At 37.0% G+C, this 25,571-nt stretch overlaps 1 protein-coding gene across 3 annotated transcripts in view; it reads right to left on the bottom strand.

The window, feature by feature from the left end:
• LOC106875806 (uncharacterized) overlaps positions 1 to 25,571 on the bottom strand; it is a 144,884-nt gene that overhangs the window by 41,080 nt on the left and 78,233 nt on the right. For all 3 annotated transcript variants that reach the window (XM_052978410.2, XM_089347129.1, XM_089347130.1), the window contains one exon: positions 23,068 to 23,136. In XM_052978410.2, coding sequence (XP_052834370.2) covers positions 23,068 to 23,136 — 69 coding nt within the window. The remainder of the gene's footprint in view (positions 1 to 23,067; positions 23,137 to 25,571) is intronic.

The following is a 25,571-nucleotide window of genomic DNA, read 5'->3' as shown; positions in this document are numbered from 1 at the left end:
TAGCATGAGGTTTACCTGGCTATATCCGCTTTAGGGCACAAACCCAAATCTTGAACCCTAATCTTCATCCTTGCTCAGATTAGGTCATTTCACAGAATAGACTATGGATACTGCAGCAGACCGCATGCAAAGCAGCACCTATAAATGTGTGTGTGTGTGTTTACCCCTTCACTACTTGACAACTGGTGTTAGTTTACATCCACTAAACTTAGCGGTTCGGTAAAAGAGACTGACCGATTTCTACAATTAAACCTTTCATGACGGTACGTCAGCATTACCTGCAGTCCAATGACTAAAACAAAAAAAAATAAAAGAGAGAGAGAGAGAATAATAAGAAAGCAAGTTTCATGAACGAGTCATACATTAACTCTTTTCTACAGCTGTTTCCACAGTTCGGATACAAACATCATCATTCATATAACTATGTCTGAAGTATAAAAATACATAATCTAAATTTGATGGATAAACCATTTCACCAGGAGACAAACTTAGGTATATAAATGAGAACAACATTATAGTTTGTTTGTTTTTTTTGTCACATGTCTTTGGTCACATCTTAAGAGAAGTGAAGGTCTACTTCTCTCCTACTAAGTTGTCAGTGAACTGCCAAACAGGTTAGGACAATCACCTTTACTTTTCTGTTTCATTATTCACATTTCTTAAAATATCACAGTGAAAGGCTTTAAAATGTTGTTTATAAACTATTTTATGTGTCTTGTGTGTGTGTGTGTGTGTGTACGAGAGAGAGAGAGAATGAGACAACAAATAATGAACTTCATCAGCTTACAGCTGTTCCTGCTATAAGATGTAGTGGACTCATATATATACACACACACACATATAAAGCAATTGTTAAACTACAGTTTCAAAGCCTTTTGCTGCGAAACTTTAAACAGAATAATAAAAGAGATTATCCTAACATATTTCACTGTTCCTTAACCAGTCCGTAGAAGAGAAAGTCTCTCATTTCTCTTTTCTTATGATGATCAAAGAACTATGAATGTTACTGAGTACAAAGAAAATAACTGTGATTTAAAAGCTTTAAAAATATTTTAGGTTATATTATGCTGTGTATGCACGCGCGCACGCACACCACACACACCGTGAAATGTGTACTAAAATCATCAATATGATAGACTAAAACCCTCGACGGCAGTACCCCAGTACTGGGTGGTGGGTGTTTACCACCTCATCCATTTAATTTCATTTACATCTAGGATGTATTAGAAGTCCGCCACAGTACTTTACTGGTATTTTAATTTATCGACCCAAAAGGATGACTGTGAACTCAAAACGTTAAGTGTTATAACTAAGAAATATCAGATATCATTTTCCCACCCACTAAAAAGTGTAACACTCCACCGTCACTGTTAAAGATAAAAGGTCGATAAATATAATTCGACCAAGTAAGTAGTTGTAAAAATTGGTTCTATGTATGTTGTAGTCTTCTATGCCTTGTAAATTAGTGGCTAGACAAATAAAACGATAGATTAAATACCAAACTGAAATGTGTAATAGGGGCGATATAATGAAACCTTGAGGGCTGTGTACCAGTACACTGCAACCAATAGTACGATATAAAGATCCTGTATGTCAACAGGTGAAACTCAGAGTAGCAAAAGGCTGACCCTACCAAAATAAAGCATATCAACCTCTACGACAGTACTGAGTACTGAACGGATATATAATATATATAAACATGTATGTGTATCTCACTTCCTGCACACGACTTTTTTTGGATCTATTTTAAAACGGGGGCACCAGTTTTCATTTATGTTTTATGTAGTGTTTTTGGTACCGAAAGACTTTCAAACTTCGTATACTTATTTTGTGTTATAGAACAGAAAAAAATTTTTGTATTCGAATTTATTTCATGTAAAAAATTGTCTTATTTCGATAATTTCTACTAATCACTGACGTCTATTCAGTTGAAAACAGTTAGCGCTGTAACGGTGTATATCGTATTAATCCCCTAACCCTAACCCTAACTAGACTGTTAACCGTAACCGTAACCCTAACCCTAAAACTAACCCTAACTCTAGAATCCGAACTCTAAAATTGTTACACACATAGATACGCACAGCGTAATTTATTATATAAACAATATATGCGTATAAATTACGATTAAACCGGATGATGCGTCTTTGTTGATGTTATGGTAAATAAAAAAAAATCGTTCTACTCTTCAGATTTCTCGGTTAAGCTTATAATGAACGCCATTTTAGGACAACGATTAGAAGTCAAATTATGTCACCGCCATATCAGAATTGTAGTTCTTACGTAAAACGTAGTAGGAGTATTGCTATTGATGTCCTTGGAGAGACATGTATACTACAACTTCCCATTCCCCATTTCTAAAACATAGAAATCTTCATGTATCAAAGTTTTATTGTTTTGTAAGAATTATTACTAATTATTTCGGCAATTAATGCCATCACTATTATAAGTGTGGTTTACTTGAATATTATTGCGACCGTCGTAATTGTCGTCATCATTACTATGCATTACCGTCATGAATTTGTTTTATTTTTAACTCGAGGATTTCTGTAAAGTGTTAAAAATCTATAAAACCAATGTGTGTATCTATCTACACACACACACATACAGATACATACATACATACATATATATATATATATATATATATATATATATATATATATATATATATAAAGACAAAATTATTCATTCGTTTTTTTAGGCTAGTCAGTATAACTGTTACAAGAGAGCTTCTAATGGAGATGTATAGACTAGCTTTATTAAACAAACCTAACACCGAAGCTACTCTAGCCAAGACTATCCCATCTCTTTTACAGTTAAGTTATACATAAGACTACATTAAACAATATGTTCTATCTTTCATAAAAAGGTAGAGTGTAATTTAAAGAAGATTTGGCTGCTATTTCTAGCAGGTTGAATGACTCTAGACACTCCCTCATTCTACAATAGAGAAAAAACAAAACACACACACACAAGAGAATAGTGTAGTCGGCGATATATTAACTAGTTCAACGGTCTAGTTTCAGCATAGTTCCCACGCTAAGAGCTTCCCTGCTGACGTCATTGCCAGTGAGCGTGATATAAATAAATCATTATGAAGGTAATTCATTAGGCTATTAAAATAACTGACTTTCATATTCTATTATATTTTCGGAGTCGAACCGTAAAATATTATCCCAAAGACGTAAAAGTAGTATTTGTGTATATTTACGTATATCTTATTACAAACACGCGCACAAACGTAAATATGTATGTGTATGTTTGTTTGTGTAAATATGTGTGTGTATATGTAAATATGTGTGTGTGTGTGTGTATGTCAGTCTTGAAGATCCCAACCTCTAGCGAAACTTAAGTCAACTTTTGAAAAGAATAACATATCTATCCACTCTTACCCAATGTTTTATATCAGATAATGTGTAATATATATATATATATATATATATATTACACATAATATATATTTCAATACTATATTACGATATATTTACATACACACATGTAAAGAATTAAGTCAAGGGCCAGCGACATGTATTTGAATACAGACGAATAAAGCTATATTAAATAACATACAAGGTGAGTTTTTGATTTATTGAAACTGTCTCCGCTTCCAGTAAAGGCAGGCCAACCATTTAATAGCAATTAACTCCAACGAGAAGGGGAGATAATCTCAAGAATAAAAAATTCCAATATTGACATACCAGTCAGTAGGCTTTTTTTTTAATGAATCAATGATATATAATATATATATCAATTAATATCACTTTATTCCTCTTTCTTGTTTAAATATTTGCCACAAAACACTCTAAATACTCTTACATCATTTTCGTTTCATTTATGCAAATTACCAAAACCATAAATGTGCTCGTAATTATTGAGGCAGAAACGTGTCTCAGCAGCCCTCTTGTCTTCAGTCAGGTAGTTTTCCATAATGACATGTAAATTTCAGAGAATTCTAGATGTTTGAGATTATTTCTCCATTTCATTTGGAAGCAGAGATAATTTTAGTATATCAAGACTTTACTCTGTATGCTCTGATATTTGTGTGTGTGTATCATTATCATTGCTTTAATGTCCATGCTTGCATGAGTCAGAGAGAATTTAATGAGGTACATTTTCTATGTCCAAATGCTCTTCCTGTCACCAACTCTCAACTGTTTTAAGCAAGGTAATATTTTTCCTTGGCCAGACATATTTCCAGGGAAAACTGGAAATGGATGACACTACTTGTTTGATAATGACACTTGCTTACAACCATCACATAATTTCAGGATAAGGAGGCACAAACACGCACACATAAAAGGTTCTTTCAGTTCTACCTATCAAATCCACTCACAAGACATTTGTTGGCCCAAGGCTATAGTAGAAGATACTTGTGTGGTAAGAAATTTTCTTGCCAATCATATGGTTCTAAGTTCACTCCCACTATGTGGCACCTTGGGCAAATGTCTTCTACAATAACCTCAAACTGACCAAATCCTTGTGCATGGATTTGGTAGATGAAAACTAAAAGAAGACCATCGTGTTTGTGTGTGTGTACTTTCATGTTTGTGTTTGTTCACCATACCATTTGGCAACTAGTTATTGGTTTACTTACAACCCCATAACTTAATGGTTCAGCTAAAGAGACTGATAGAATAAGTACCAGGCTTAAACATTAAAATAAGCATATATTTGTTAAACTAAACCCTTCAAAGTGGTGCCTCAGTATGGCACAGTCCAATGACTGAAACAAGTAAAAGATTATATATATATCGTCAGTGGATTATATATCCAAAAAAGAAGCTCACTCTAAAGGATAGAGCAGTAATATATTTACATGCAGTTAAATATATGTCCAGTCATGGAATGAACAATGGTTTCACATCCAAGAAGCGCTTAGCTTTATAGACAACTCGTCAGACTGTAATGGTGGAGGGCATATAACCTCTCTTCAAACTGGAGGTAGAAAACTGTTACAGTCAATTTGTAAACCAAGAATAATATACACTGTTTGAACTTTAAACTGGACGAGTTATTTCCCTTAGACTGGTCCGGTTGTCAAATCTCATGGACCTAAAAGGAAAACGGAATTTCTGTCCTTAGGCTGTTTCTGGTCTGCATGAACTTCTCCCACTCTAATCAATGAACAGGGAATCCCATACCCACAGCTAGTAGTGTTTGAAATAGGAGCAAGGGCTATAGATCGCATGTCTTGAGTTTAAGAGATCTCAGGTCCAGCAAGTCATGCAAAACATGCATCATCCACTGCCGTTTATATAGGACTCCAACTGTTCTCTGATCCTCCATTTAATTTTGTATGGAGTTCCTTCATCCTTAAGGCACCACATAATGTCTTTCCAGAACCCTAAAAGAGGGCCTGTGGTTGTACATATGCTGCTTAAAGGCAGTTCCAGCCAATCCAATATATCTCCGAATTTGAGTGCAAGTTGTGTTCATACCTCTGTTGTATCTTCTGTTGGCTCCAGGCCTGGAGTTGTAGTTGCTGCTGTTGTTGTTGTTGTTGGAGCTATCATCAATGCTGTTATTATTGGGCTTGCGTCTGGCAATATCTCTGTAGTTGTTTCCGTTGCAGTAGTCATCCCTGGCTATCATGCTGGTGTTGGTGCTGCAGTCATTGCTGTCATCTGCCACCTCCGCTGTTGCCATCATTGTTGTTGATGTTGGATGAGCTGCTACTGCTATTACTCTGGTTGCTAAGGCTGGAAACCACCACAACCTCATATACAACTCCCTCAGCCTCACATTGCCCCTCCCCCCCCACCTACTGGGCAGTCATTGTACTTCTTGCATGAGCAACCAGCCTTTGTTCATGTTTAATGGGTATTTGCCAATATTCTTCTGATGTTCAGTGCACAACTAAAGGAGACTCTAAGGTTGTGCCTATTGAATAAATGTCCATACCTGTGTGTCTACGTGAAGTGCTTGTCTACTAACCTAAAAATATCCTTCCCACATAAGTTTTAATGTTGAGTGAGAAGAGTGAGGGAAACCAAATAATGTTCTGGCAGTGCTTCTTTTTGCAGGTGCTAGGGCCCAGCATATCGGTGATGCGATCCTTAAACCCACTGGACACCAGAGCCTCATTGTAATAGGGAGTCACAATGTTGAAAATTTCTAGATTTGAGGACAGGTTCAAGATCAACTTGCTGACACCCTTCACTAGGCTCCTGAACATGATAGGCAGGTGTAGGACAGCCTTGTGTTTGGTTTGTGGGAGTGCAAGTCTAGTGTGATGTCTAGGAAGTTTACAATGGTGAAGTTGGTCTCAATAGTTATTTTGAGTTCCATGGAGCCTAAGGCACAAGTCAGGTCCTTTCTAAGTCTATGAAGGGTGTGGCCGTTGGCTCATCTAGAGATTGCCAGGGCATCATCTCTGTAGAGACTGAAGATGATTGAAGAGAACTTCTTCCCTAAGGTGTTCAAGATGTATAGCCCAATGAGGTCACAAATGTCAGCGCTGTTGAAGAATCCCATTGCCACATCAAAGGAACCCTTGGGGTTGAATTACTTGACCCATGTCAAGCCTTTATTAAAGAGCACAATATATATATATATTGTCTTGTCTTGTGAAGGAGGAGGAGTCCTAGCGCAATGGGTTGAAAGTTATTGCAGCCAAGGAGAAGATCTATACTATTAGACAACAACCAGGTGTCAACTAGCAAATGAGCTGCTACTGAGGCAGCTGCATTGTCGACCAGGCACATCACATTGTATTTGGTGTGGTGGCCCAGAGAAGATGTCTGGTGGGAGGAGAATACCAACTGCCTTACTCACCATCCAAAGGTGTTTTGTTCAGAGAACTGAACAGAACAATCAACATTGACTACAATGGACAGCCAATGACGACTATATATATATATATATATATATATATATATATATATATCTATTAAAATAATAATTAAGGGTGTCTAAGAGATACCACCATGCTAGATATAGCAGCCAAAACTTTACTCTAAAACCACATTAAATGTTCATACAGTACCTGGTGTTGTATGAACATTTAATGTGGTTTTAGAGTCAAGTTTTGGCTGCAATATCTAGCATGGTGGTATCTCTTAGATACCTTTAATTATAATTTTAATAATAATTATTACCTATGAGGTTTTTATTCCCATGATCAGTATGATCAGTATTTTAAAAAATGGTCTCACAGAATTTTGTCAGTGAACAGGTCGCAGTCTCAAAGCGACGAAAATATTTTGACACAAATTAAATTTAAATGTTGAAGTGAATCTAACGGTTTTTGAGTGTTTCTTAAATGGCTTATAAACACCTTTCACGCTGCAATTATAAATATATATATACTTACCGTAAATATGAGGGTAATAAATTAAAATAATTTATTACTAGTAGTTAGCATGCATAAATAAATAAGACATATTTTTTAAAATATAAAGTGTATAAAATATTTTTATACATAGAGAGTATATACACATATGTAGTGAATGCGGGAGATTAGAAGTAAGACACCTACCTTCTCTTCGTTGACCCAGACCTGTCAGGTGGTAATGTACCCTTCCACATGGCCTATCCTGAAACGCTAAAAATAGCAACTGCTATCCCTCACCTTGTCGAAGCACTGACACATCCTGCACTCATGGCTTCCCTGATTGAAAAAGAGCACAATCATCCCCCACTTGCGCGTGCATCACCTCCTTCTTCTCAAGTTCCGGTCAGCTCCCCAGCCACTGATGTCATCCCACACACCAACCTGATCTTAAAGATCACATCCTTCCCCACTCCACATTGAAGTCCACCATCCAACCAGACCGGCACCTTACGCATCGAGATCTCCTCAAGCTAGGCACCTTATTCTCCTCCTCTCCACAATCATCATCCGATGAAACAACAATCCTGCGAAGGTCCAAAACATGATGTGGAATTCCATCCACGGAGACGTTGTTTCTGGAACTGACCACCATCACCATTCTTCTGCTCCATTGAGGCGTACAGTGTGCCTTCGGTGGCTTAATACAAACTTCCTCCCCTATTTTCATGCAGGTGGGTTCCTTCTCTTCCTCGTGGAACTCTGGCACTTTACTGGGATGTCTCCATTCGTATTTAAATACTGCTCTGTGTGGTACAGATTCTTCAGCTTGTCCGGATCGGGGAGACATGTTATACCAGAAAACTGCTTCCAGCAGCGAAATGTGCCCTCTTTCTGCCATGGCCTTGATTGTCTGATGGTGCCTCTCTACGATTCCATTACCGCTTGGCCTATACACTGCTCTAAACAAGTGTCGCACTTTCCACTGGTCGAGCATATCCCTCAACACTTCCAAATGAAACACCGCCCTGTTGTCCATTAGCAGTTCTTCCATGGGACCCCTCTCTAAAAATATCCCATATCTCTAAAAATCTCGTCAGCAATGCCCGTCCTCAACTCCCTCCAAATGGCTATCAGGCCCAGCCTGCAGTCGACCATGGAGAGATACATTCTCTGACGGTAGTGCGTCACATCCACAGCTAGTCTCTTCCAGTTGTGCTTCACATAAAGGTTTCCTTGCTCATGCCCACACGGAGCAGGCTCAATGGACTGGCACCTGTCACAGCTCCTGACCACTTTCTGGATGCTTCTCCTAGTGATGTCAGCATCAATCATCTTCGAGAGATACAGGGTCCTATCCACCTCCAAGTGATGCATAGCATTGTGTGGGTGAGTGTGTGCATGCGCATGTGTGTCTGTGTTTGTCACTCACCACCGTTTGACAACTGGTGCTGGTGTGTTTATGTCCCCATAACTTAGCGCTTCGGTAAAAGAGAGCAATAGAATAAGTAAAAGAAGTACTGGGCTTAAAAAAGAAGGCGCATATGGCAGAGACATAACCCAAACCCTCCCCCACTTGAATTTTTTTTTTATGGAAACCCACGTTTTCAGCTATGGAGATTCTGATTCTGGAAAAAAAATTTGGCAAAATCTCAACTTCAAAATTTCAACATATATGCTGCGATGAAATTATGAAAGAAATATGTAATCAATCTATTATCTACACACACAGACACACATGTATATATATGTATATATATAAATATATACAAAACAATTCTAAATTGCTTATAATCATGTTCATCATTGCCTTGACTGTCATCATCAACAGTGTAGTTAACATCATCATCACTTTTATCATCGTTATCATCATCATTAACTATGCAGTGGTTATTTTTGTGTTGTTATATTCAGGAACATTTCCACAAAAAATATATAACTCATCATCAACATCTAACATTCATGTACCTCGCTGAACTACAAATCCTGTGGGGTGGGGTCCAGTGGATAAGAGAATGATCTATGAGAAGGAGGTGCAGTAGTGCAGGTTTTTGTAGAGAACCAGTATGGTTACTAGGGGAAGTGAGTAAAATTCCCTTTGGTCATGAATGACCATAAGATTGCACCTAGAACGTTCCCCTCTAAGGTACAAGTCCGGGCAAATTTGTTCATGGAAGACCGACAGTCACCCATGCATACCATCCTACCCTCTCCATGCCATCAATGTTATCCAAGGGAAAGGCAAAGACTGATACAGCAAAGCATTTGATACAAAGTATGTACTTATGTGCTAAAAAGTTTGTTTGAGATTTGGCTGTTATTTCTAGCATGTGAGTAGCCTGCTTGAAGGTCGTAGAATCGCAAGGGGGGGAAGTTGGGGGTAATATTAATTTTTTTTTTTGAAAAATTGAAATTTTACAAAGTTTTTTTTTTTTTTCTCAGAATCATAATCTCTGTATTTTTCAACGTATTTCGCCCCAAAAAATTTCTGGAAAAAGTGAAAAATAAAGAAATGGGGATTGGGTGGGGAGCGTTGAAATTGCGATTTTTGCCAATTTTTTTTTTTTTTTTTTTTCAGAATCGGAATCTCCATAGCCGAAAACGTGGGTTTCCGTAAAAAAAAAAAACCCAGATTTTTTTAAATGGGGGAGGGGTCGGGTTATGTTTCCGTCATGTACCCCCACCCTCCCCAAAAAGTATTGGGGCTGATTCCTTCGACTAAAAGTTCTTTAAGGTGGTGCCCCACCATGGCCGCAGACTATTGAGTGAAAGAAGTAAGAGATAAAAGATAAAAAATGATCCTGTGAAATATTTTATGTATCAAAATATTTGGATTATCATTATATTCTTACACCAGTGTTTACCGGAAAAGGGCACGAAATTGGGGGAAGGGCAAAAATGTAAAAAAATCTTTCACAGAAAGAAACAACTCCATCGATTTCTTGCCCTTTTCCTTCTCCATAAGGTTGTGATAGCTATTCCGAAAGTCCGCCGATCAGTGATAACACCCGTTCAACAAGACGGGTGCAACAGTAAAAATCTTCCAAATGTTTCTTTTTTTTCTAATCAATAATTTTTCAACACGACACAACAGAATAAAGAAACAATTGACTGAATCCGCCAGTGGATTAAAATAATATACCGTAAGACACTACGAGCAAATTGATCGTAAAAATAAAAAGAAATTGAGAACATGGCAATGTAACAAGGGAGGTTATCATTAGCTTAAAAGCATTAAAATTACGTCCCTTTACTTATCATTCAATTGTAGATAGAAAAGTAATTTCATTACGAACGGTTCCAATTATATGCTGTTCTCAATTAGGTACTATCAGGTTGAATATGTACCGGATTTTTGCAGAGTCTTGAATTAAAAAAAAAAATTTTTCGAAATTTTCTGATAATACAGACACAGACTTGCCCAAATGCATTAATAAATTAGCGTTACTCTTTTACTTGTTTCAGTCATTTGACTGTGGCCATGCTGGAGCATCGCGTTTAGTCGAGCAAATCGACCCCAGGACTTATTCTTTGTAAACCTAGTACTTATTCTATCGGTTTCTTTTGCCGAACCGCTAAGTTACGGGGACCTAAACACACTAGCATCGGTTGTCAAGCGATGTTTGGGGGAGAGACACAAACATACACACACACACACATACATATATACGACGGACTTCTTTCAGTTTCCATCTACCAAATCCACTCACAAGGCTTCGGTCGGCCCAAGGCTATAGTAGAAGACACTTGCCCAAGGTGCCACGCAGTGGGACTGAACCCGGAACCATGTGGTTGGTAAGCAAGCTACTTACCACACAGTCACCCCTATGCATTGATTTTTTTTCCCCCCATTGTTACAATCATCTGAAATAGAACTGTCAAAGCATGATATTTGAGCAATTTTGCTATTCAACTTCAAAAAAGGACGTGAAGCAGCTGAAACTGCTTGTGATATCAACAAAACGTTTGGTGAGAAAATGACCAGTGAGTGGTCAGCTCAAAAATGGTTTAAACGATTTTGCAGTGGAGACCTGAGCCTTGAAGTTCGTGACTGTAGTGGACGCTCATCTATTATTGATGACGGTCAGTTAAAGACCGTCATTGACAAAAATCCATGTAAAACTACTGAATTTTGTAAAAAGTTAGCCAGAAAACTGCCTACAACCATTTGCATGTGATCGGAAAATCAAAAAATCTCAACAAATGGGTATCGGACGATTTGAATGAAAATCAGAAAATGCACAGATATGAAATTTGTTCATTGCTTCCTCTCTGTAACTAGACCAATCCATTTTTCGACCGTATTGTAACTTGCGATGAAAAGTAGATTCTGTACAATAATAAAAAAACGTTCTTCGCGGTGGTTGGACCAAAATGAAGCACCGAAAACCTTCCCTAAGCCCGAGCTCTTCAAAAAGAAGGTTATGGTGAATGTTTGGTAGTGTACTGCAGGACTCATCCACTATAACGTCCTAAAACCCGGAAAAACCATTACTGCAGAAACATATTGCCATGAAATTGCCAAAATGAACGAAAAACTGCTACTCCTCCGTCCCAGACTGCTCAATAGAAGAGGGCCAATCATTCTTCATGACAATGCTTGACCACACGTTTCACTAATGATGCTCCAGAAGTTGAGGGAATTTGGCTTCGAAGTTCTTCCCCTCCAAGCTTATACCTCAGACCTTTCTCTTACCAATTAACACTTTTTCAAGCATCTTGATGGTTTCCTGCGAGAGGAGTTCAAAAATCAAACCGATGCTGAAAGTGTTCATCAGCTCCTGAACTCCAGATTTTTATGTTACTGGAATAAACAAACTTGTGACTCGTTGGCAAAAATGTGTTGATTGTAAAGCTTACTTATCTCTCATCCTGTTACAATTACGTGATATCCAACACACAGCCTGACGTTCGCACAGACGTTTACTAAATGGTGACCCAATGCCAGCTTTATGATCTACCGCTCTTTCACCTTTTCGCTACAGTTATTTCATCCTTTATCCTCTATCTTGTCTTACACAAAATGACTGGTGGGGGGGGGGGTCTCTGTAGCATACTTATCTCTCATCAAGTTACAATTGTAATGGTACTTACTTTGATGAATAAAATTTCCGCATTGTTGAAATATATTGTGATGAATTTCATGTTACAAAACGTTGCTTACTTTTTGCTCAGCCTGATAATTTAACGATATGTAAAAACGTTTGCCTTTCACCTGACATACAAGGAAAACATTTATCTTGTCACATTTTAATTGAGTTCAATGGACACAACTTTTGGCTTTCATTCTTTCTACACTAACACTTCTGACGCAAGAGCAGAAACATACATATATTGGGATGCAAATCATGTTATATTGAGAATGTGTAGCCACCTAGAGAGATTGACAATTGTAAGGTCTAGCATGCGAAAGTATTTCCTAAGCATGCAGTATAATTATATCATTGTACTGTTGAAGGTAACTAAAATCTCATAACCCTATTGATAATATTTTCAAGTTCTCTATTCGTAAAAGCTGTGTAGATTTTTTGCAGGGTCTTTAAGTTGCATGGGGATGACGTCTATGTGCAAAAGATAAAGAAGTTAACAACTTTAACCTACATTAAAGTGTATTGTTTTCACCAGCGTTGGATTAGCCATTAAACAAAATATGCACGTGCTTAAGACATCAAGAGAAGCGGAAGACCACTACAGAAATGGGAAATGGTTTACGGCACAAAAGAAATCACTTTTAACTTGCTAAATAAATACAGAAAAACGCGAAGTAGAAACAGTACTGTACTAGATGTTTTTTAAAATTATTTTTATAATTTGTATATATTTATTTTATTATAAATGCAAAACAACACCACAGAGGAATCAACACAAGCTTGAATAATAAACCGCGATAGGTGAATTGTGATATGGTGAGGGATTACTGTATTGATTTCAAATTTTGGCACAAGGCCAGTAATTTCGGGATGGGGGCGTAATTCGATTACACTGACACCAGTATTCAACTGGGGCTTATTTTATTTCATCAGCTCCGAAAGGATGAAAGGTAAAATTGACCTCGCTGGAATTTGAACTCAGAATGTAAAGACAGATGAAATGCCCTAAGCATTTTGCCCAGCACGCTAACAATTCTGCCCGTTCACTGCCTTACTTGCTAAATTAATATTCAAAGTGGTTTATACAATCAGAAATATAAATATAATACTAAAATTGGTACAGTACAAAAGAAATAATCTTGAACTTGCTAAAATGATATTTGAAGTGGTTTATATGATTGGAAATATAATTTTGAAGCGTTCATGGTGTCATAGTGAGGACGTGATCAAAAACTTTGCAATTAAAAGAAAAGTGGGAGAAAATTTTTCAAATATAAATAAAGTGGAAGTATACAAAAATAAAATGAGGGTGCATGTCTTAGTGGTTAGAGCGTCAGGCTCACAATCACGAGGTAGTGAGTTCGGTTCTCAGACCGGACTGTGTGTTGTGTTCTTGAGCAAGACACTTTATTTCGCTTTGCTCCAGTTGACTCAGCTGTAAAAATGAGTTGCAATGTTACTGGTGTCAAGCTGTGTCGGCCTTTGCCTTTCTTTTGGATAACATCAGTGACATGGAAAGGGGAGACTGGTATGCATGGATGACTGTTAGTCTTCCATAAACAACCATTCCAAGGTTTGTGCCTCAGAGAGGAACTTTCTAGGTGCAATCCCATGGCCATTCATGATCGAAGGGGGTCTTTACCCTTTATACAAAAATAAACATTATTTTCCATCTTACTGTTAGTTTTTCATTTTGAAAAATAAAAATTTATTTCATGGCTTATTATTGTTTATAATTCGAATTACATATATATGGGATTACCAAAATCTTTTACATGTTTAGGGCCTATATGGGTCTTAATCTGTCCCTGGTTGTCACAATGCTAAAACTGGTATCCATCACTGCAAATTCTACACAAGACACATGTGTTTTGAGGGTTAAATGCTAAATTGTTTTCATTCCTATTAAAATTTCAGAATTTGTATTATTTCCTCTAACCAGCATAAACCTGATAAATCTGGTACATAAAAGACGCATAGATGGGAAACTCTGCAAGAAAAGAAGAAATCGGTCAGAGGTTGCCAGATATTAGAAGTTGGCTCCTACAGCAGCAGAATGCATATCCAACATCTATATTCTGCCTCAGCTGGTCAGGTGGTACCAGCACTGCTAATGACTATGATCATGATAATATGATTCATATATAAGACCAACATGAAATGTCAACTACGTTAGAAACTCTGGAAGACAGAAGCATTTGAAGAGAGAGACCATGAAAGCAACCCCCGCACCAAAAAAAAAAGCATTCAACATGTAAGAAGCCTAAAACATATGGTGTTTTAGACTTTGACCATCATATATCCCAGCATGAAATATCTGATGAGTAAAAACCCAACATACAATCCTTGTATTGATGCTTTGCAGGCTTTACTAGCATACAGCGGGATCATGACTGCAAAGGCTTCAATTGATTATGGCATCCAAAGAAAACTGTGATACAGAGTAGAAATAGAGAAAGCTGTTTGACATGTTACTGGAACATGAAATAAGTGTGGCCCAGAAGAACTATCATCTAGCATAGATTGTGTTGCTGAGATGGTTAGAAAGCAATACTGGGATTGATGTGGAATTAGAAGAGAGACTGAGAAATTGCAAAATGTAATTACAAGGACATAGTAGTTTTTCTTAGGCAAAGAAGATTTGCTCTCCATGGCTAATCCCAGTAAATCCATAACATTTATTATGGGAACTTGTTGAGGATCATAGAATTCCTGACCTATTATGGTCCAGTTTTAACAGAAAATATTGTGAGGATTAAAGATTAGCAAATAAAAAGTGAATGACTCCACATTTGCTATTTTTCTGGATTTCAAACTGAATTTATCAATAACTGTGCAAGTTATTAATGAGAGTTACATTTTGGATAAAATACGTGGTGAAAAATATCATTCAATCATTGTCTGTGCAGAGCAGGATTCTAGTCATATGAACAGACAACACTCTTCATCCATTACTTAGCTAAGGCTGATTCTGAATTTGCAGTTTAAGAACAATATTTAACCATTAAATGGCAGACATCATCAATTGACACCTGAGTGTCTACTTCATCAAATGTAATTAATCATAAGTAGCCCTTATCAATGGAAGAAATCAAGTTTGAAATGGAAGAAGAAATTTTTTCGGACTTTCCTTCATCACGATAATGTTGATGATGATGATGATGATGATGATGATCTAGATAGCAGAGGAGTGATGTTTCAACTTGCTCTGGATGGAAAAAATATGCTAATTTTTCTCCATTTGTACATTTGTTTGACAACAATAACATGGGAATATCAATTGAATTAATGCAGATGCAAAGGAGTGTGAATATTTTATGTCACTTTTTGATAATGAGATTGTAAATTTTATTGTGAGAAAAATAAGTATAAAGATTTACCCTTAAGAAAAAGATATTTTTTGTTTTCTACCTATTTGGCACACACATTCATGCAACTCTTTCTTGTTGATGAAGGATTAATATTTATTAATCATTTTAAGAAAATGATGATGAGAAGGAGAAGGAACTACAGACTTATAACATTGAGGGCAACTGGGAATTCCTGTGGGACAGCTTGCTGAGTGCCACAAACCAAATCTGTGACTGGTGCAAAGTCCCATTCAGATCTAGGGTGACGTGGTGGTGGAACAATGCTGTAGACAAGGGCATTTGAGCAAAGAAACAAGCCTGGAAGAGTGGGGGTAACAGGGAACTGTATCGGATAGCCAGAAGTAAAGCTAGGAGACAGGTATATCTATCCAGGAGAGAAACAGAAAAGAAGTGACGTGAGAACCAAAGGCTTGAAGTGTTTGGGATTGCAAGACAGTGTGTGAAAGAAAATTGTGATGCCGCAGTATGCTGTGCTTGAGAAGACCCATCAAGCCAAGTGAAATTGTGGTCGATGCTGGTGTCATGTAACTGGCACTCATGCCAGTGGCACATAAAAAGCACCTTTCGAGCATTGGGCCTCATGGAGGGAAGGTGGCCAATGCCAGTGTCATATGAAAAGCACCTTTCGAGTGTTGGGCGTCATGGAGGCAATGACGAATGACTCAACCCTTTGGCATTATGCCATGCTTGAGATGAAGACCCATCAAAACAAGTAAAATCGTAGTTGTGGCAGATACTGGTGTCATGCAAATGGCACCTGTGCCAGTGACAAGTAAAAGTACCCATTACAATCTTGGAGTGGCTGGCATTAGGAAGAGCATCCAGCCGAGGAAACCATGCCAAATTAGACTGGAGTCTCGTGCAGCCTTTCGACTTGCCAGCCTTGATCAAACCATCCAACCCATGCCAGCATGGACAACGAACATTAAATGATGATGATGATGATGTTGATGATGATGAAGGTTGAATTAGTGAGCATGATTATGGTGACAATAATATTTGGGATATATATGAAAGATTGTTTTGTACAAATCTATGAAGATACTGTCAATATGTCTGACAAGTACATGAGGCCCAACACTCGAAAGGTGCTTTTCATATGACACTGGCATTGGCCACCTTCCCTCCATGAGGCCCAATGCTCGAAAGGTGCTTTTTATGTGCCAGTTACATGACACCAGCATCGACCACAATTTCACTTATAAATTTTCATCATTTAACACATAGATCTTCTTAGATCAAGAATCTTCAGTCATATCGATGACATAAAGATGCAAATAAAGGATGATACAATTTCTCATCACTAAGGAAGTCAAAAATTAGCCTTATCTACCTAATGGTAAGTTAATAAAAGAGCAAGACATACTGTCTTTGTGGATACTGGTAAACCAAAGTTAAATATCAGAGAAAATCTTTTGAAGTGCTGAGCCTGAAACACAATTCAAATGGAATAACTTCTTTGTTGTTATTGTTTCAGTGATTGCTGAAATGTCAAAGTGATTTGACATTGCAAACACAACAGGTTGTTCTCTATTCTATGGCAATATCGAAGCATAACAGAACTCACTTGCATGAGAGAAATAACTCTGTAGAGAGACAAGCCATTCTAATTGACAGCAGTTTTATAGCAAAGTCAAGTAAGGCAGAGCAGGGCATACAGAGTCCGGTAATACAGGAAATTATCATACCTAACAATTGGCATAGCACAGCAGCAGTTACAAGGGCAAATGAGCTGCACTAGAGATGATATTACAGAGGCATTAAATTATTGGATAAAGTCATGAAAGTTAAGAAAAACAATATTGTACAAGTGACTAATAGAATGATTTGTCCAGATGAAAAGCAATGTGGCTTTGTACTAGGAAGAGGGAATATGGCATTTGTCAACCGATAGTTTCCAAGCTCTACAATCTGGTGGTCACTAGGGAAGTTAAGGGCAAAGGAATAGTTTGTGCGGGCTGTGCATATCATGTACAGAGGTGCTGTTAGCAAAGTGAGAGTTAGCAATGAGTTTAATAACAAATTTAACGTACAAGTAGGCGTGCATCAGGACTCAGTACTCAATCCCATCCAACTCATTATAGTTCTACAGGCTGTAACAGAAGAGTTTGAAACCAGTTATCTGTAGAAACTTCTGTAAGCTGATAACCTAATCTGCATAGCCAAATCTGTAGAGAAGAAAGTCCAAACTTGGAAGCAAAACCTGCAAAGTAACCTTAAATTCAGTAAAAGAAACTTACTATGGTTTGAATGAATGAAGCTTGGTTTTCTTGTTAGCATTCATTAGGCAGTGAAAATCAAAAACAACAATGGTTGCCGGTAATTTTCAAGAATTTGCCATGATGCGTAGAATTTAGGAGGATAAGTAAAAATGTGGGAGGGGTAGTAATTCACGTTTACAAAAAGCTAGATTAAGTCCCTTGGACTGTTAATAAGTACATTAGGCTGAGTTTCTCAGATTTTCTTTTCTTTTTTTTTTTTGTAATGTTCCGGGCAGATAGTTTATACTATTTGAAATATATGAAGTAGGAATTTCAGAATATGAAGCGGAAATTACATACTGACTCACATACATGTACATATAATACAGGCACACACACCAACATGATTATACATAGACACATGCACATGTCTATATATGTCCACACACTCACACACAATCACTTACAAAATATTTAATTTCTCAAAGATAGACACTGTTATCCATATGCATACATCCATACACCCCTGTACACTCATGTAGGTACTTTTAATGGAGTATATGATTTTCTGTTTACACATCAGTAGACAAAACAGGGGCTGTTATTGGAGATAGATATAGTTATATGTGTGGCCAAGTACAGGAGGAAAAGAAAGCAAAAGAAGATGGAAGTGAAAGAAAGAATGAACATCTGGGCCTGGGAGTGGTGATGCTCATCTGTAAAAATGGGATCTCCCAAAATAAAGATAGAATGGGTTTATCTGCATCAGTACATCTGGCGAAAATTTTCTGTCATAAATTTAAGCATTCTTTGGTCTGAGTAGGACATGTGATACATTTACAGCGTTTGCATGTGTATGGTTTTGATCTTTCAAGGACAACTATTTGTATTAAAATATGTATGGAGATACATGCACATGTCAGTTTTGTGCATGTGTGCATGCTTGATGTGTGGAAGACATCATCTAATTGCTGAAGTAGGACTTTTGTCTCCCCACTGAAAGTCTACTATTGTGCTTTCTGCACTTTTGTGTAGCTGTAAGACAGGGATGTTATATTGCTGATATCTGCAATGGTTTGAGCAATTTCACAATTGATGCCGATGATGATGATCATCATCATTTGATGTTTGTTTTCCATGCTAGCATGGGTTGGACAGTTTGACAAGAGCTGACAAGCCAGAGAACTGCACCAGGCTTTACTGTCTGTTTTGGTATGGTTTCTGTGACTGGATGCCATTTTTAATGCTAACCACCTTATAGAGTGAACTGGGTGCTTTGTAAGTGATACCAGCATCAACGAGGTCTGTTTTATCATGGTATTTATGGCTGGATGTGTAAATTCACAGGCAACCACATCTCCAGCCTACCATACTAGAAAGAACACACATGAAAAGAAAACCATAAAGGATTAGTTCAGATAGACAGGCTGTATAATTTATATAGACAAGTCCTTTCTATGAAGAGGTAAAGCAGGATAGTCATGCTCATGCCAGTTTAAAGAAGATGTACAAAGACTAGCTCAAGTCCAACCTGAAGTAAGCCAAACACCAAACTTAAAAATTCGAGATTATGACTGATTCTACAGATACTCCAGAGCATCAAGTAACATTCATGTTAAGTCATGCTTTCAACTTTTAGACACCCAGAAGCTGGGAGGACAGCGTAATAATTAAACAATTTGGAAGAATGATATTCCTGGTAAAAGGAAAAAATGTCGAATGCAAAAGACATATTAACCAGCTTAAGCAAAAATTCATGGCAAAAACAGTCACAAGAAATGAAATCCCGATGGAAGTATTGTATGACCCATTTGAGATACCAACACCAAAACAATTTGAAACTACACGTTCTAACACAAGAAAATGGAAAAGAACAGAACACTGGAATTGAACCCTAAATGTAAGAGATATTAAAACTTGGAGTGGAGTTCAGTTCTCAAAAAGGGAGAAGATAGGAGAGACTGATTTTAAGAAGGGGAGATTCTAAAAAAGATTCTGACCCCCCCCCCCCCCCACCAAGGTGGATTGATTCATTGTTATAAATTAAAGAACTGTGAGCGATTGGCAGTTCATGTTGATAGCAGTTCACTGTGAGCCTTTGATATAAAACATTGAGTCTCATGTAATAGATTAATGTTAATTTTAAATAAATTAGACATTGATATTAGTTTAGTCTCTAAGTAGTTCCTTATTAATAAGAGATCTTAACAGTCTTTGTCTGTGTGAACAAGGATTCCCAATTTATCATTAACCTCTTTAGTCAGATTATGCAATTTCCTTAAGTTTTGATTATCTCTCTCTCTCCCTCCCTCCCTACCCCTCTATCTCCCTCCCTTCCCCTCTCACTCTCCCCCCCCCTCTCTCTCACACACACACACACACACACACACACTTATCATTCTCATTATTATCATCTTACTTACAATGACCAGATGCAATTCATTGAAACCAATTTTGCTAACCCTCACCTGTCAGCACATATAATGTGTTTGTGTGTGTGTGTTGGTGTTGTTGTTACACCTTGAGGCTAGGATAAGACTCTACAGCTCTGCCTCTCTGGAGACTAGCTGTTGTGACAATCTGAATTATCTATATAAACTACTACTGGCTTGTATATCTGAGCTGCTGAGCTTTGAAGATTTTCTTAGTATGACCATTTTGTGTGTGTATGTGTGTGTGTGCATGCATGTGTATGTATGTGTGTGCATGCATGCATGTGTATGTGTGTGCATGCATGTGTATGTGCATGCATGCATGTATTGTGTTCATGCATGTGTGTGTGTACGTGTGTGTGTGTGTGTGTGTGTGTGTGTGTGTTTTGTGTCTGTGTTTGTGTCCCAACATTGCTTGACAACGGTTGTTGATTTGTTTACAGTTTGTTTGGCAGCCTGGCAAAAGAGAATGATAGAATAAGTACCAGGCTTTAAAAAAAGTACTGGGCCCAATTCGTTTGACTAAAAATTCTTCAAGGCAGTGCCTCAGTATGGCCAGTCTAATGACTGAAGTGAGTAAAAGATAAAGGTAAAAATATACACACACACACATATATATAATATATACCCATGCAATGCTTCCAGAAGTCAGTTTCACCACGATGGGCAGGTCTTCTCAAGAATCTTGCATTGCCAGACATCCTGGTCCTTTGTCATTTCGTCTTTGTGGCTCAGTGTCCTGAGGTCAGCCTTCACTACTTCATCCTATGTCTTCCCGAGTCTTCTTTGTCCACAGGCTCCATGCACATCGAGTGATCAGTACTACTTTACACAACTGTCCTCATCCATATGCATTACATGTCCTTACCAACACAGTCTTTTTTCTTTTACATTACATCTCTTACGCCCAGCTTTTCTCTCAGCACATTTGTAGTATGTTATTCTTGCACAATTACATTGCACATCCCATGCAGCATACTCACTTAATATCTTTCCAATCTTTTTAATGTCCTCTGCATATATATATTTATGGAGGTGTACTTGCATAGCAAGTGACTTAATCTGAGATTGTGTGCTGAAATAAAAACAATTGCAGCATGGAAGATGTTTGTAAGCCATTTAAGAACACACAAAAACCTTTAGTTGCACTTCAACATTTAAATTTAATTTGTGTGAAAATATTTTCATTGCTTTGGAACCGTGACAAAATTTCATGCAGCATGATGTGCTGTCAGTGAACAGGTTGTGGTTTGAAAGCGATGAAAATATTTTGACACAAATTAAATCTAAATGTTGAAGTGAAACTAATGGTTTTTGTGTGTTCTTAAATGGCTTGCAAACATCTTCCATGCTGCAATTGTATATATATATATATATATATATATATATATATATATATATATATATATATATATATTCACACACACACACACACACACACGCACACAGATATATATATCGTCAATAGTTCATATATCCAAAAAAAGCGCACTGTAAAGAATTAGAGCAGTTATATGTTTTTAGGAATTTAAATGTTAAGGCCAGTCATATAGTGACCATTGGTTTCACACCAATAAAGTGCTTAGCAGTACAGGCAACTCATCAGACTCAAATGTGCTGAAAGGGCTTAACCTCTTTGGCCATTTGAGTCTAACAAGTTGCCTATACTGCTAAGCGTTTTATGGGTGCAAAACCAATGGTCACTATATGACTGGCCATAATATTTAAATTCCTATCTATCTATCTATATATATAGATATATATATATATATATATATATATATATATATATATATATATTATATGTATGTGTGTGTCTGTGTTTTATAAACTCTCTTTTGTATCTACTTTACTACATTGTGTCACACAAACTGTAATAGATTGATACCAATAATATTTCTAACTGTCTGTACATCACTCTATCACCAAAATATAATATGATTGAACTTTATTTTAAGCAACAAAAGCAAAATGGTATTTACATTCTTTTACTAGTTTTCATTTCAAGTTAAATTTGTGGTTTGAATCCAATAGTCTTCCTTCCTCTGTAAACATCTCTTCAGATAACATGTTTTTTTCTTTTAAATCTTATTTATCTTTATCTAACACCAAATATATTCTTTTAATAAACACTTCTCTTACTATTTAACAAGTGATATACTTAGCATAATAAAAATTGCAGTAAACTACGCTTTAAAAGTTGTTTAATTTCAAATTACTCACTTACCCAATGTACTTTCTGGACTTAACCTTTAGCAAGGAAGCTTCTTGGTTGTTGCTCAACCTGTCAGAAATAACAGTCAAATTTCTTTCAAATCACACCCTACTGTTTTAAAAATAGGACACATTGGATAATGTTGTCCATGATATACTATGCTTGAAAAAAGTTGGAATGGTCATGTTTGAACTAGGTTCATAGGTCTTCTTGATCAACAATAAAGCTGTTATTTAAAAAACAACAGTTTTATAAAATACAGTGTATAATTTATATTTGTCAGGTAAAACCAGAACAAATATTCTCTATCTCAGTTTTAGAATGAATATCATTTGGATGAAAATAAAAAATGAAATATAAACTCATGCATTATTATTGAATGATAGTGCACGACAAAAGAGAAAGTCTTAAAAGTGAAGTGTAGACAAAACATCTAAGAAAATTCAATATTTGAAATGATTTACAGGATGTGTAGCAGTAATTCTTACCTGTATCCAAGTTCACTGAAGGAAACAGTGACATGATTCCATCATCCAGGTTGATTTCTTCCTCACAAACTAACAAAGAAAAAAATGGATAACTTTTGTTAAAGTTCAATGTGTTAGTAGAATTGAATTAAAACATTAAGTGAAACGATTAAACAAAAAAAGAGGGGAGGTACAGAGTAGAGTGTACAACAATTACTCTATAAGAGGAAAAAGATATATTCTACTGGCAGTCCAATATGTGCAGTTCACTGATGTGATAATGATAAAACTGGTTTAAAAAAGTTGCAATTTGAGAGCTTCTATCATAACTAATACTTTCCAATGGTGATGCCACTGATGACTCTGTAGACCAATTTTTGCATAGAAGAGTCGATGGCATTGACTGCATGGCAATGTTGGTGGAGGAGATGTTTGATTCTGTCAAGCCTTTCTCTCCTGTCATTTGATTTCTTCCTTTTTTTCTTCTGGTGGCTTCAAAGTTTTTGGTTTCAATGGTAAGGAACACCACCAGTTGGTATGGTCTTGAGGCTTTGAGTGTTGCTTTGAGTTGGTCCTTGTGTCTTCAAAGAGGGTAACCCTGTAGTGAGCTCACTGAATAAGACTTGGCATGGTAACCTTGTGTGTGTGTGTGTGTGTGTGTGTGTGTGTCTGTGTCTATATATATACACACACACACACAAACACACACACACACACATATACAGGCTGCATAAGATATTGGAGGACAGATTTATGTTTATAAAAATAGCAGATATATAATAACAGATAATAACTTTATTTATCAAAAAATGCTATGAGGGTAAAAATAAAGCTTCTTTTCTATATTGTTAGTCAATAAAACTACTTTCAGCTTCAACAACTGCTTCTATTAGGTTGTTCCAAACATAATGGCCGATTTCAGAAACAATTTTATTCTGGAAAAAATTAACAATAAAAATGTTTTGATAAGTCAAAGTATGAACCACCAACATCTATGCATCTCTGCCATAAATCAATGAGATTATTTATGCTGAAAACTTATTGGCTTTGATGCTAAGAAATCTTTGAAAGCTGATTCCACCTCTGGTTTGGACCTGAAAGTTTTATCACTTAAAAATGTGTTTAAATGCTTTAAAAATGGCAGTCAGTGGAATCAGGAGAATATGGAGGATGTGGTAAAAGTCTCGCATCCCAAGTTTGTGAGTTTCTGCAGTGTCATTCTTGCAACATGTAGCTTTGCATTATCATGGAGCAGAATTGGTCCACACTGATTCACCAATGCAGGTCTCATTTTTTGCAAATGAGCATTTCAGTGAGTTGATTGCAGTAAATCCCTGCTGTAATGCTCTGATTGGCTTCCAGAAAGCTGTAATGGACAACACCAAATGCACACCCCCAGACAGTTACCATAATCTTTTGCTGATGCAACTTTGACTTTGGGAAATGTTTGAGAGACTCATCATGATCAAGCCATTGACCTGATCATTTACGGTTATCATAAAGGATCCACTTTTCGTCACAAGTGACTACTTAGTCAAAAAAAGGAGCATTGGTGTTTTGCAAAAAGAGAATCAAGCACACTTCAAAACGCCGAACTTTTTGATTTTTCATTGAGCTCATGCGGTACCCATTTATCGAGCTTTTTCATCTTACCAATCTTCTGCAGATTGCATGAGACTATTGCAATACCAACACCAAATGCCTGAGACATTTCTCTGATACTTTGATGTGGGTTTTGTTCAACAATTACTTTCAATTGTTCATTGTCAAGATGCATGACCGTCCTCCATTTTCTTCATCTTCAAAGCTCTCATCACCACTATGGAATTTCTGAAACCACCTTTGCACTGTGCAGTCACTTGTGGACCCCTCTCCCTATGCTCTGTTGATATTGGCAGCAGTTTGGGAGGTATTGTGCCCAAGCTTGAACTCATGCAAGAAAAGTAAGCAAAAGTCTTTTTTTGTCATGTTCACCTATGCTTCAAGAATGTTTTCAGTTTAAAATAAGTAGAAAATTATTAAAGAGCATACATCAGTTATTAAGTATGTCGAAATTCACCTAACATATAATTAAAATACTATGATAAAATTGCGTTTCAAAATGCAACACTTAGAGCAGCCATTATTTTCAGAACAACCTAATATATGAGATCTCTAAATCATCTACATGCTCGAATCAAGTGATCCTGGTTCGTTTTGGACATTATTATGACTATGGCAGCTTTCAAAGAATCTTTGGTGTTATGGGCATGTTCATTGACCTCTCTCTTAACACACTCCACATGTAATAGTCCAATGGATTGAGATCTGCGGAATTAGGAGGCCAACTGTTAGGGGTTGTGTGATCATGAAAATTTTCACCCATCCACTCCTGTGTTACTAGTGCAGAGTCTTACTGAAACAAATATGACCTTCCATTGCATACACTGTCTATCCATGGCTTAACAATTATTTCCAAGACCTCAATGTAGGTGGCAGAGTTAATTCTAAGGCCTTATGGAAAGAAGTAAGGAGGCATCACACGT

The sequence above is a fragment of the Octopus bimaculoides genome, chromosome 2, assembly GCF_046866305.1.
Source record: "Octopus bimaculoides isolate indiv1 chromosome 2, ASM4686630v1, whole genome shotgun sequence".
Taxonomy (NCBI): domain Eukaryota; kingdom Metazoa; phylum Mollusca; class Cephalopoda; order Octopoda; family Octopodidae; genus Octopus; species Octopus bimaculoides.
Note: the sequence above shows the minus strand (reverse complement) of the source record. Positions and strands in the feature narration are given on the sequence as shown.